Here is a 14,127-nt window from a genome sequence, read left to right as displayed (position 1 = left end):
TCTATTATGTTGATCTGATACTTATCTAATTCTTCAGCTAGCTCCATTTCTTTGCCATTCAGGCTTCTTACGTTGATAGTACCGATCTTTAACTCTGGTGATGTTGAGTTCGGGGTTTGTTTTCAGATTTGTTCCAGTAGCTGACTTTTCGCTGTTCGCCCTGGTTCTCTAGCAAAAACAACGGGGGCCTTGTCCAGGCGACGCGCCAGCCGGCATGAAATTTTGTCATGTTGTACCATCATTTTTTATTTTGGTTTAACCAATAAGAATACAATTTGGTCGGCTAAATCCCAAATTGCCAGCCCATCCTCATTCATTCAGTATCCAAGTAGATACCCAACAGGGTGCACCACGAGAAGGTGAGGATTGGACATTAGGTCAGAAGCCCTGGTCGGTTCTCTGCATTCCTTTTAAGGTTATGTGGAGGTCTCCTCTCAGTTATACTGCTTTGACCCTTAAGCACCCCACCATATTTGTTCAGGTTCAGAAAATTCTTCATAGCCATGGCTGACTCAAAAAATAATCTTTTAGATCTGTAATGACTTTAAATAGCACATTGGTGTTAACAGATCTTCCTGTCTGCCCATAATAGGCACAGTCACAGTAACAAGGAATCATACACCCCAGGGTGTTCTAAAGGGTGAAGTTTATCCTTAGGCGAGTGGATCAGAGTAGCTAATTTAACATGAGGTTTGAATGTGGTGCGAAGGTCATGTTTGTTAACATCCGCCTGGAAGAACATAAAAATACATTTGCTACCATTATTATCGCAAGTCTGGGGACCGCGCGGTTAGCCTAGTGGCTTTGCGCTTCGCAACCATATGCCTGGGGAAGGAGTGTCCCAGGTTCGATTCCCGTTGTAGACGTGAGGAATTTGAGGATCTTCCTCAGGCATAGCCAAGTTAGCCGGTCTTGGGCGCAGTCAGTAGGGTTTTTTCCGCCAGTTTATCTGGCGTTTTTCATCCCGTAAACAGGCAAACCGGCCCCGTGAACATACACCGCTACAGTCAAAAATATATCCCCCCCCCCCAGCGGCAGACCAGGCGACGGGTCGGTTGGGAGTAGTACTAACAAGTAGTCGCATCTAAGTAACACGCAGACCCTGCAGAGGAAGCGGGAATAACGCGAAGAAGAAGAAGATTATCGCAAGTCTGGACTGGCAGACCACACTTTGGACATCCCCTTCACACAGGATTAAATGGAAGATAATTAATATGTTATTTAGAAGTCGTTACAGATAAGAAAGATTATTTTTTGAGTTAGCCATGGTTATGAAGAATTCTCTGAAGCTGAACAAATATGGTTGCATTAATTCGCCAAAAATTTGAGAAACTGTTATCTTAAGAGCAATTCCCACAAAGCTGTAATTTTTTTTTTTACACCATTAGAGTGTGTCAAAATAGGACTTTAGACCTTTGTCCAGTACAACTGTATCATTTCACTTACTGTCACATATACAGGGTGTTCGGGATAAATTTGACATATTTATAATTAATTATATTTTTCCGTAAGTTACATGTATTAACACACACTTCTCTTCATTTAAAAGTTTGGACCCTTCTTCATTCATATACAAGATGTCAGAAAGGATGGATAGCTGGAACCCACCTGAATCATGGAAGAGAATAACTTGTATCATGATGATTCGTGCCTGCCATCAAAATAAGGATATTACGACTGCTGCCCAATGCTCCCTGAATACAGTAAAAACAATCAGGCATGAACTAGAGACTTGCAATGGTGACTACGAGGATGTAGCAAGAAGAAAGATCCCTAGCAGACGATCTGATTGCGTTCGTACAGCAGAATTCCTCGCAAATCTGCAGGAACAGGTGTTGAAGAACCCTGGCATTGGAATTCGGGCTTTGTTCGTGGAGTTGCTAACTGTAGTCAAGCCCTGGATAACAAGGGTAGCCAATGGTAGGCCGTATGTATGGCAGCAGGATTCGGCCCCTTGCCACACCTCTGGGAAAAGTCAAAAATGGTTGTCTGAAAATTTCTACGAGTTCACCAGTCCAAATGTTTGGCCTCCAAACTCCCCAGACCTTAACCCCATGGATTATTTTGTATGGGGCGCAGTTGAAAAAGACACCAATCGCACTTCCAGTAATACAAAAGCCCAGTTAATGGATAAAATTAAAACAGTTTTTGCGGCCCTTCCCAGGGAGACTGTAGCATCAGCTTGTTCGAGGTTCCGAAGCAGAATTGAAGCTGTGATCGATGCTAATGGTGGTTATTTTGAGTAAATCTTGTTGATAGTATTGTAATTAACTCTGCCTGTAATGTTTTTTTGTCAATTCATTAAATTTAATAGATACAAAGAAGATTTTCTTTTTCCTTACGAAACTGTCAAATTTATCCCGAACACCCTGTACATGCTATGTTGTGCTCTGATGATGCTGATTTGAAATTCAACGAAATATAAGCAAGTTAATAAAACATCTTTTTATAAAATAGTTTGTTTGGTGTTATTAATACTATTAAAAATAAATCAAGAATAACCGTTAAAAATAAGTCATGAATAATCTTCAACATCTGAGTTTATCTGTTAGATTAATTTATTGAATGTTGATTGGTTGGTTGATTTATAGTTTATTAATGCAGGGACAGCAAAAGTCATACTGCACCAGAGCAAAAGTTAAAGCAGTACACATGGTAATAATAATAATTAGTCAGAAAGATAAATTAATAAATAATATGTATGTACAAAAATTAAGTTAAGCAATCCAGTACCTACATATAAATAAAATTTATAATCAAATGTGTTTGTATAAATTAATCCATTGTAAAAAGTTAAAAACGTCATGTAATTTGTATGAGTCTGATACATCTACCCGAGTGTATATGGCTTGGTGAGATAGGTAGAAATTTCATTCCTCTCTCGTGAGAAGTGCCAGCACTTCTCATGAGAGTATGACAAATATGACAAATGGTAAGGCGTGTTGCATTTTTTACACATAAGTTGGTCATCAGCCCTCAGTAAATAAGAATGTGTAAGATGACTGTGACCTATGCATAGACTAGCAAGAACAATTTCCTCTCCTCTGTTTTTATGTTGACTAGACTGCCAATGCTTAATTTCAGGTTTAATAGCATGTAATTTGTTTGTCAGTGCTTCCTGCACGATGACGGCTACTGGGCAATTAGCTTTGATCTTAAAAACTGTCTATAATCTGTATACTGTACTGTCAAATAGTATGTCAAAAAGAAGTATGAGCTGATCCAGCAGATGCATCTGCAGTCTCATTTCCTTTAATTTTAATGTGGCTGGAAATCCATCACAACCGAATATTAAAATTAAAAGTCTTCATTATGTACAACAGATGTAACACCTCACACAGCATTGGATGTGAATTATAGACAGGAGAGGAGACAGCTTGTAAAGAACTCAATCAATCTGCGTAAATTACACATTTTTGGTAGTAGTTTTTCTTTTATATGCATAAGTGCAAGCTGAATAGTATGCAACTCTGCTGCATAACTACTGCAATCAAGTAGGATCTGGTTGGAGATAGTAATGTTGGAAAACACAGCAGCACTGGCAACAGAGATCTCTGATCTTGAACCATCAGTATAGATGGACAAGAAATCAGACTGAGATGCTCTGTGTGCATTACACAATTGCAAGTGGATAGATGATGGATAATGAGACTTCTGCAGTTGACAAAATGAGGTTGTAAGATGGAGTTCAAACCTGCCATGGAGGAATGTTATATTTGCTGCAGGTGATGTCAACATTCATGCCAACAGCATGAATAATCTCTTTCACATGCATACCAAAAGGACACATGGCAGTCTGATGTATGTGATATTGAGCTTCCCAATGCAGATAAAAGAGACTAATCCATGTAGGATGTTCTGGAAGAGACTACTAAGGGTTAAGAGACAATTGTTTCTGCCTAAGTGACAGAGCTGGTTCATTTGATTTAACATAAATACTGAGTGGGCGATGTACAAAAGGGCACCAGTAGCTATCTGTATACCCTGATGACGGACGAGATCAAAACATCACAGGTTATTCTGCCTTGTGGAACCCTAGAATTGAGACTATAATCCAGCTTTGAATTTATAAGTGCACGATAAAGACAAAGCAATGAAGATCGATCTGCACCACATGTAGTAGAGGATAGAGTGCAAAGGAGATTCAATGCTCTCTTGCATATTTTTCTTGACAAATGTGGAAAAGGAATGTAAGTTTTCTATGAAAGAGGAGTCCAGGAACTTGGTGTCTGTTGCTACTGGAATAACAGTTTGTCCCATTCTTAGTTCAGGATCTGGGTGAAGAGTGCATTTTCAAAAGTGTACATACACTTTTTCCCCTGTGGAAAACCTGAACCCATTATTAACAGCCCATGCAGAGACACAATCAATTGCTTGTTCAAGTTGTCTTTCAATTACTCTCATGTTATGAGCATGGCAATAAATTGTGAAGTCATCAACATGTGTGAGGAAGTTTCAGTGGTTGAGTTAACTTTGATAGCAAAAAGTGTCACACTTAAGATAGAGCCTTGAAGACACTCTGTTCTTGAAGATATATATAACCAAGATAGTGTACTTCTCATTCTGACTTGGAAAGCTTGCCCAGACAGAAAGTTTTTAATAACTTCCTCTGAAGTTATTAAAATTCGTTATAGAGGTATTTTAATGTGCCACATCTCCAGGCTGTGTCATAAGCTTTTTCTATGTCAAAGAACATGAAACCAGATGCTTTTGTTTCAGGTATGCATCTCTTATACAATTTCAAAACAGACCAAATGGTCCAAAGTTGAACAATGTCTACAAAAGCCACATTGGTATTGAAGAGAAGATTGTTTCTTTCTAAATACCAAAAAAGTTTGGCATTAACCATTTTCTCTAATATGTCACAAAGTCAGCTGGTCAGAGCAATAGGTTGATTATTATTTGCTTATGCTGGATCCTTTCCTGGTTTTGGGATACTAGTGACAACTGACTTATGCCAAGAATCTGGAAACTCTTCCTCTGCAAGTATTCTGTTGTATATTAAGAGAAGGTGATCCGTGAAGATGATGGAAGACGTTTTATCATTTCATAATGGATGTCACATCAGGATCTACTACACTAGAGTGAGACAATAAAAGAGCTTTTTTTTTTCGTTACTCCTTATGACTGAAGCCCTTTCATTTTCCATATTTTATCCCATACAATTTTTGCACTGGTTTGATTAATCGACGAGATAAATTGGATCCAAGATTGTTTTTGACTCTGACATCTCACATAATGTGCTTTGGCCCAAGCATACTTAAAAGCTATTAAGTTTGATGTGGTGGGGTATCTACAAAATATACACCATGCTCTGTGTTGATCTTTTTTGGCTGCTTGGCACTCTGGATTCCACCAAAGATTTGGGCAGAGTGGAAATCGATATAATAATTTTTTTGGAGAGACTGTTTCTGCCTGGATAATAATATAATCAGTTACATACTTTACTGCTTTACTGAGGTGTTTGATTGGCCTGTATCAGCATTAAATTTGCAAGATGGGAGAAAGTATTTCAGTCAGGCTGGTTCATTTTCAATATATTGGATCCATGCAGGAGAACATGATCCATTTGAAGACATTGTGCAAATAATGGGAAAATGATCACTTCTGTAGATGTTGTCTTCAACATTCCATGTGAGCAGTGGAAAAATGCCAGGGAAGCAGATTGTAAGATCAATTTCAGAATATGAGCCGGTAGGCATATGGACGAAAGTACTGAGTCTATTATTCAAAACAGAAGGGTCACTACTTTCAAGGATTCATTCAATGATATGACCTCATCCATTTCTGTTAGCACTACCCTACAGAGTTTGGGCCCATTAAAGTCACCCATAAGAAATATGGGCCCAGGCAGTTCCAAGATAATGTCAAAAAGATCAATTTCATTTAACTCAGTACTCAGTGGTAAATAAATTGAACATAATATAATAAGAAATCCCACAAATTGCTACTGCTTCTAGAGCAGTATTAAGCTGGACATGATGGAAAGGAGCATGACTGTCCACTAGGATAGCTACTCCACAATATGCAGAACCACCTCCAGTTCTGTCCTTGCATACACAGTGAAATTCCTTAAGGTAGGCCCTTATTGGGTTATAAATATGTTTCCTGCAAACAAAAAGGTTTGATTTCAAATCTTCATATCATCAATATTTGGGCAAAACCATGACAGTTCCATTGTAAAAATTTTCCTATTGTTTTGGTTTTGTTGACTTGTCCAATTTTCTGAGGGCTTACCTTTATCAGATTTATATTATCAACTGGTTTTGGGAAGTTGGAATAGTCAGTGTTCATCTCTTCCTCTGAAAAAAAAAAAAATTCAATACATCATCTGATGTGTCAGGATCAATTAGCAAGTTTAATTTACTTTCAGTGGATACCAAAGTAACCATTTTTCCAGTGGAGGTGTCTGGTGGTTTATCTTTAAGTGATATCCTTGCCATAATTTTTTGGAACCATTTTTGGATTGTTTCTGGAGTGAGACCATAGGTCATGTGATTAATGCACTTAACAAATAAGCAATCACAATGTATGATGAAATTATCATACCTGAAATAGATGTATGTGTTTGAGATGCTGTTGACATTTTCTTAGCTGTCACCTTCTCAGCATAAGAGAATCTCAGGAGAGGTGCGGTGATGGCTAACTTCCTTTTTGCATCCTGATATGATATATTCTGTTCTGTTTAAATTTTTTCTATTTCTTTTTCATCTTTCTGCTTCTAACATGCATGGGAGTAAGTTGGATGAATTGCCTGACAGTTGACACATTTAGCTTTCTTTGCAGAGCAGAATTTGTAATGATGCTCTTTACTACTACATTGGACAAGCCATACTTCTGACATTTAAAGCATCTTAGTGGAATAGGGTTATCAAAGAACAAGATGGAGAGATGATCTACAAAGATTTGATACGAGATGGTAGACACTGGCTAAAAACAAACAGAGCAAAGTTAAGGGAGAGGCCTATAATCCAGAAGGATAGAGGATAAAGAAGAAGTGGATTAGGGATGTAAAGTCTAATAAGACAGTTGAGATACCCTGCTTTTACATATGATTGAGGCTAAGGTGCTTCAAAAGTAAGGATGGTGTTCCTGGTTGAAACAAAGTGACTATCTCTACGTATCAGGATGTGCTTCATACCTGTCACTTCCTGATCATTAAGCTCTAAACATATTTCTTTATCAGGAACATCAAGGAGATCCCATTCTGATATCACTCCTCTACAAGAATTGAGTGTTTTATGAGGTGTTACTGTGATTGGTATTCCACCCATTAACATTACTCTTAGCAGTTTCTCAGAATGTTGCTGACATGATGTTCCACAAGGATATCACCAGAATGTACTTTCTTAACAGTTTTGGGAGATCCTGCCAGTCCTTCTAAACCCATATGAGGGAGATTAGGTTGAGTAATGGTATATAAAAACAATAGAACTTCATAATCTATTTTGTTTTTTATTTCAATAACATCTCTCTCTTCTGGTTGGGAACCTATCTTAATTGAGACCCTTTTAGAATTTGGGTCTATTAATTGCATTTTGTTTTTTTAGCTGATCTACAAGATGAAAAATAAATCCTTAATATGTATAATACATGGCCTAATAGCTTTAGCTAGTCATAATTCTAAATAACAACAATAACAGCTCTGTTCACTCAGCATAATAAAAATATTTCACAGTTTAACTACCATCTTGATAGCAGTAAGTATGGTAATGGCATTGCTTGCCACTTAATATTAGGAAAACCATAAGCAAACTCAAATCATCATTATCCATAGCTCTAAATAGCTTTTGTGTGTAATATAAGAAATTTATTTTTATCTCTTCCTTTGTCTATCTAGGTCATAAGAATGATATTTGGATGGAAGGACCTAGGTTAAAATCATGTCTGGAACACAATGAATTTATCAGAGCAATTAACAGACATATTGGCTTCATATCTTCAGTTGCTTCAGTAATAATTCTAACCTAAACACAAATCTTTTGCCTCCATGATTTTCGAAGTGCCCTAAGGGTACTTCTAAGGAGTCTGAACATTAAATAGAATTTTATTTCTCTAGAATCAACAGATTGGTAGAACTCTGATTCCTTTTGCCAACAATATCAAAGAGTATAACTTATACAAGAAACTGATATCCTCTCAAAGGACAGACAGTCATTGTGATCCAAGTCCTGGCAAAATTGCATATGACAAGTTTACAATCTTTCACTTGGCACTACAAATTAGCAGACCAAATAAAATATAAAACAGCTTGTCAGTGAGATGTGACCTTTTATTTAAGACAGCATTATTTTTTCATACTTTCCTCTAACAATCTGACTAATGCATTCATCATCTGCATCAGGCCTATTCCTAAGTACTGCAATATTATTTGGAATCCTTTTCTCATAAAGGATATTAATCTCTTACAAGGTATTCAATGCTGTTAACCACACTTCTGAATGACCAACACCTGAACAGATGAAATCAAACCTAAATCTGAAGGAAACACAGATCAAACTAGACTCTGATCTATGCTTTGCTTTCTCTATCACCTCTTTCTCACATAACACCAAATACAGAAACTTGATTCAAGTTTTGTACGTCATCCTAAGCTGAACTGTAGAAAATCTAATTTTGAGGGAATAATACTCCCACAAAACTCTTCACCAGCTGTTATGAACACAATTGTATTGCACAAAAAAATTGTATCAATTTTCTACATGCTTAAGAATAATTTAATACATTTGATATCTGATATACTGTCATTGTTATTGTAATATAATGTACATTGCACTTTGACAAATATAATATTAATGATATGTTCTATATGCACACACTAATGAATTATCCTGTACCTGCTATGTTTTTCCAGCTTCTGCAGCAACTCTCCTGTACCCTGTAGGAATGTGATTAAACTATTAATATATAGGTCTATTAATAAAAGTATGATTAATTCATAAAATAAATCCTAGTAAGATCAATGTACTGCAACTGAATTAAATATATTAGTAGCAAGGTGATGGTATTTCAGGGTATTATGCCAGAGTGCAAAATTTTATTTGAAAGTTATACAAATGTAAGTAAACTGTGATTCACTATCTATCTTGGTGCAGCAGGGATCTCATTGCAAGAGTCATTGTTAATAGATTGTTAGTATGAAGGATTAAAGAACAGGAAACAGAAGCAAATAGAATGGTAAAGTTGAAAAATGGAAGAAAGGACTTGAAATAGAGAAATCTCAGCATGCTACTCTTTTTCATCAGTCTATATACTTTTTTTCTTTCTATTATAGAAAAGATATGGTCCACTTTTACTGAGATTTCCATAACCAATCCTTTTTCCTTTGTCTCAACTTTTCTATGGTCTTTTTCTTTTCTGCTAATAAGTTCTTCTGACTAACCATCTACTAACAATGATCCTGCAAACAAGAAAGAAAGAACACATATCCTATGTGTTCTTTCTTTCTCGTTTCAAAGCTTCTAGAAATAACATTATTTCTAGAAGTTATCTTGTCTGTTATTTCTGAAATGTCAGAAATAATAGACAAGACATTTCAGGCCTTTCATGCCACTTTGCCTCTACTAATCATCACATTGAGTTGGATAAGAGCCTTATGCCATACATAGAAGATAACTACCATTCAAGAACCTTTAAAGAAGCAGCTACAGTCGCCCGTAAAACTAAAAACCTAAACAAGAATCAAGGTCTAATTTTACCAGAAATTTGGAAAACTTTTATCAGATCATTAAACATCAAAGAAATGAACTTTCATAACAATTACGTCATGAACCATAACGAATAAATCACGTTAACGAGACACACACATTGTCACGCACAATACCATTTTTTTGTATGAATTAGAACCATCAGTTATAACCTAGTCTGTAACCTTCATTTTAGCTTACTAGTTTGTATTCCCTGAGGATGCCGACAGAAAAAATTGGCGAAACATGTAGGAGGATAAAAATAAAGCTACTTGACAAAGATTATATATAAAAAAAGTGTAATAGTCTTATGAATAATTGTCAAGAAAACATTCAACATAATGTCACTGGAAAACTTTCTGTCTCTCCCAGGCAGGTCCGAACTCTTGTCTTCACATTTCTGTACATCTTCTGCACCAGCCTGACATATTTCTCTGGTACCTTCTTCTCTCTCAGACACCTCCAGACTTCTTGCCTTGGCACTCTATCATACGCTTTTCCAGATCAATAAATACCAGATGTAGCTCCCGCTGCTTCTCTCGAAACTTTTCCATCAACCGTCGTAACCCAAAGATAGCATCTGTCATCGATCGAACAGGCATGAAGGCCAAATTGCTCCTTTGCAATCTCCACCTCCTTCCTCAGTCTTCCATCAAGAACCCTCTCTAGGAATCTCATTGTGTGGGTCATCAACTTTATTCCTCTGTAATTCTTACAGTCTTGTGCATCCCCTTTACTCTTGTAGATGGGGACAAGAGTACTTTACCTCCATTCCTCAGGTATATTTATTTTCCTGTTGACAAACTTTTATTAACAGGTCCCACAGCAGGTCAATTTCCTCTTCCCCCAGTGCCTTCCATGCCTCCACTGGGATCCTGTCAGGGCCCACTGATTTCCCATTCTTCATCCTCTTTATGGCCTCCTTCACTTCCACTCTACTAATGTTCTGCACCATCCCCTCATAAGGCTCCCCATCTTCTCTGTGAGTCCTTGCATTTTCTTCATTCAAAAGCCCTTCAAAGTATATTCTTCATCTGTTTCTTATATCCATATCCCTCCTTAATACTCTTCCTCCAGAGTCTTTGATCTGGCTCACATGTACGATGTCCTTTGATGCCTTATTTCTACATTTTGCCAATCAATAAATCTTTCTCTGTCCTTCCTTTGTTTCTAATTGATCATAAAGGTCTTGATATGCCATGGCCTTTGCCTGTGCAACAACTCTCTTGGCTTCTCACTTTTTCTCTCTGTCCTCTTCTGCTCTTGACTCATCCCACTTCTGCTTTGCCTTCCTCTTAGCAGTCACTGCTTCTTGTACATTATTATTCCACCACCAACCATCCTTCTGCTCTCTAATCTTTTTGGATGTTTCACCAAGCACCTCAATTGCACAGCTTAGAATTGCTTTTGAATTATGTCTCCACCAATCTTGTACACTTTCTAGTCCATCCGAAATCCTCTCTAACACCTTCTCCCTAGAACGGTTCCTCACACTCTCTTCTTTTAAGTGAAACCACTTGTCTTACTCCCATGGCTTCCAAAGGTTCTTATCTTCAACTTTATTTTAAAGTCTGTGCACAGCAGCTGGTGTTGCTGCGCCACTTGATCTGTTGGGATTACCTTACAGCCTTAAGATGTTTTCTTCTAGTCAAAATGTAGTCAATCTGTGAACTGTTGTTGACATTTCTAAATGTTATCAAATGCTCTTCCCTCTTAAAGAAAAAGGAGTTCACAATTGCTAGATCAAATGCTACTGCAAAGTCCAAAATCCTCTCTCCTTCCTGGTTCATCATTCACATTCCATGGCCACCATGCACCCTTTCACAGTCCCTATTCTGTCTCCCTATGTGTCCATTCAAGTCTCCTCCGACAATCACCATCTCGTTTTCTTCCAGTTCCTTCATTTCTTCATCTATCACATTCCAGAATTCATCTTTCTCTTCTGTTGTACAACCAACTTGTGGGGCATATACACATAAGATGACCACTTGCTCTTCTCCAAGAGCAAGTGGTCATGCTCTTGCTCTTCTCCAAGACCCGGTTTCATTCGCACGATCCTGTCGTTCCTCCTACCCACTTCCAGTACTTCGCCCTTCATTCTGCCACACACACCCACAATTCCGATACCATTTCTTCCCTCTTTATTTGCTCCAGAGTAGAACAATTTATACCCGTCTCCTAGTTCCTTCATCTTTTCCCCCCTTCCACCTTGTCTTCTGCACGCATAAAATGTCCAACTTCCTCTTCCTCATCATGTCTGCCACCTCTCTTCCCCTTCCTTTCCAGTCATGCTTCCAGCATTCTCTCCACTTGATGGGCTCACTTCTTTAACCACACCTGCCCTTGATGTGGTAGCCCTCGTCCACTTCTCGCAGCTATAGGACGATGTGGCTGCATGTCTCTGAAAGGTTACGCCATAGCCCTTGTATCACTTTCTTTTCGACTCATTTGATCATAGCTAGAGCAGTTTTGATCATAGCCAGTGAAGTTTTACAACTGGATGCTCTTCCTGACGTCAACACTCGCCATTTATCTGGGCTTGGGACCGTAACCTATTGGGGCTAGCTTGCCCCCTTCGGTGGATGCAATAGGCGAAATGACATAGCAAGATAGGAAAGATTCACCCCCCCCAGCCCTCGAACACTCTTAATAGCATTGGGGGGGGGGGGGTAAGGAGCAAGAAGAGAAGAAAGAAGCAAAGAAAGAAGGGGAGTGACCAGTCTACAGATAATATAACAAATGTATATTACATGAAGTAAGGCACGGTCCAGCATCAGGTACCTCGGGTTTGCCATGCCCGTACTCACTAAAGTGAGCCCATGAGGAAGGATAAAGGATTAAACCAAGTATATAAATTCTTGGTATCTTTAATTTAAATGTTGGAATATTTTACACAACCATATTTATTGAGGTTTTGGTTGCTTTTCCAAATTTGCTGCTGATTCCAAAAAAAAAAATTTCATGTTTGCATTCACTGTGGCAAAGTGTGGTAGTTTTAATTTTGCATTTGATTCTGTGCGGCATCCAAGTCAGAGTTAGCTAGACCTAACTGACCATAACTATGGCAGCAAATATATTTATGTTCAAGCTGATGTTGAATCTTCTAGTAAACCTTGTTTTTGGAAATACTTTTATTGGGATTATATTGATCAAGTGCATATAATAACAACTGAGTTATACCAACTAAGTCTGTTGGCATCTTCAGGGTACATAACTGATGTACGGCACTAAAAAGTAAAAAACTGTTACAAACTATAATCAACCGATTCCAATTATATTAAACAAAGAACAGAGCGCATACAATACATTCATAGAGTGTGGATGATATCACTTGTTGTTATTTAGGAATGTTCTATAGTTGGCACTATAATTCAGTTCTGGTGAGTTGAAGGATCTGATAAGGGTCTTCCAGATCATGGGCAAGATTAGTCCTTGGTTCCTGTTAAGGTTTTGTATACAGCAGGCAACTGTTGTGGCCTCCTTAAAAATTCGGGAGCGGAAGTCCTCCTCCATAAGGAATTGTGCTTCTTTCCCACTCTATGGTATGGTTCGTTCTTGAGAAATGAAAAGCTAACCCCGATTTTTCTTCTCTGTTATTATTGACGTCACCTATGTGTTCTTTTTGCCTAATTTCAAGGCTCCTTGAAGTTTGGCCGATGTAATTCAAACTGCACGAGCATGGTATGTTATAAACTCCAGCATATTTGGAGAAAGGATGGCTATCTTTTGGAGATCTTAAGAATTGTCTAATCGTTTCTGTGGGTTTAAAGGCCACTCTTATTTTATGTGGTCTAAGGAGTCTAGCAATCTTATTGGAAACTGTCCCTAAGTATGGAATGACAATGGTAGAAATATAACGTACATCATCTTGTTGTCTTTGTCGGGGTTCAGAGAAAAGTATCTTGTGGACGAGTCTTCAAGGAAATCCATTCATGGTAAGGTTGGTGGATATCAGGGATAGTTCTTCCTGGAGGTCTTGTTGATCTGTTGTAAGGAGAGAGGCACGGTTTTTCAACATGTGTACAATACTAAGTTTCTGAGAAATGTGGTGTGAGGAACATTTCGTTGAGAAACTGAACAACATCTCTATCTCCAATACGGATTTACTCGCCAGATTGGATGTTACATCTCTATTCACTAACATCCCTGTGGAGGAAGTCATCAACATTTTAGGAAGTTTGCTCCCACAAGACATTACTTCTCTGTTCCGTCATTGTTTAACATCAAACTGTTTCTTATGGAATAAAACCATATATCAACAATTGACTGGCCTTGCAATAGGTAGCCCCCCCCTCTCTCCATCTTGTGCTGATCTCTTTATGGAGGATTTTGAAAGTAAAATCTTAACTCAAACAGACCCTAAACCCACAGTATGGTGGAGATACGTGGATGATATCTTTATCGTTTGGAACCACACAAAAAAGGACTTGTTCGACTTTCT

The 14,127-nt window shown here is 38.0% G+C and overlaps 1 protein-coding gene across 1 annotated transcript in view; it reads right to left on the bottom strand.

The window, feature by feature from the left end:
- Positions 1-14,127, bottom strand: part of LOC150098894 (WD repeat, SAM and U-box domain-containing protein 1-like) — a 138,110-nt gene that overhangs the window by 31,584 nt on the left and 92,399 nt on the right. Inside the window, exon 7 of the mRNA XM_090405770.1 lies at positions 8,838-8,878. Within this exon, the coding sequence (XP_090261896.1) occupies positions 8,838-8,878 (41 nt within the window). The remainder of the gene's footprint in view (positions 1-8,837; positions 8,879-14,127) is intronic.

The sequence above is a fragment of the Typopeltis vanoorti genome, chromosome 15 (assembly GCF_054136105.1).
Source record: "Typopeltis vanoorti isolate ZY-2024b chromosome 15, IOZ_Tvanoo_1.0, whole genome shotgun sequence".
Classification (NCBI taxonomy): domain Eukaryota; kingdom Metazoa; phylum Arthropoda; class Arachnida; order Uropygi; family Thelyphonidae; genus Typopeltis; species Typopeltis vanoorti.
This window is presented reverse-complemented; position numbering and strand designations above follow the sequence as displayed.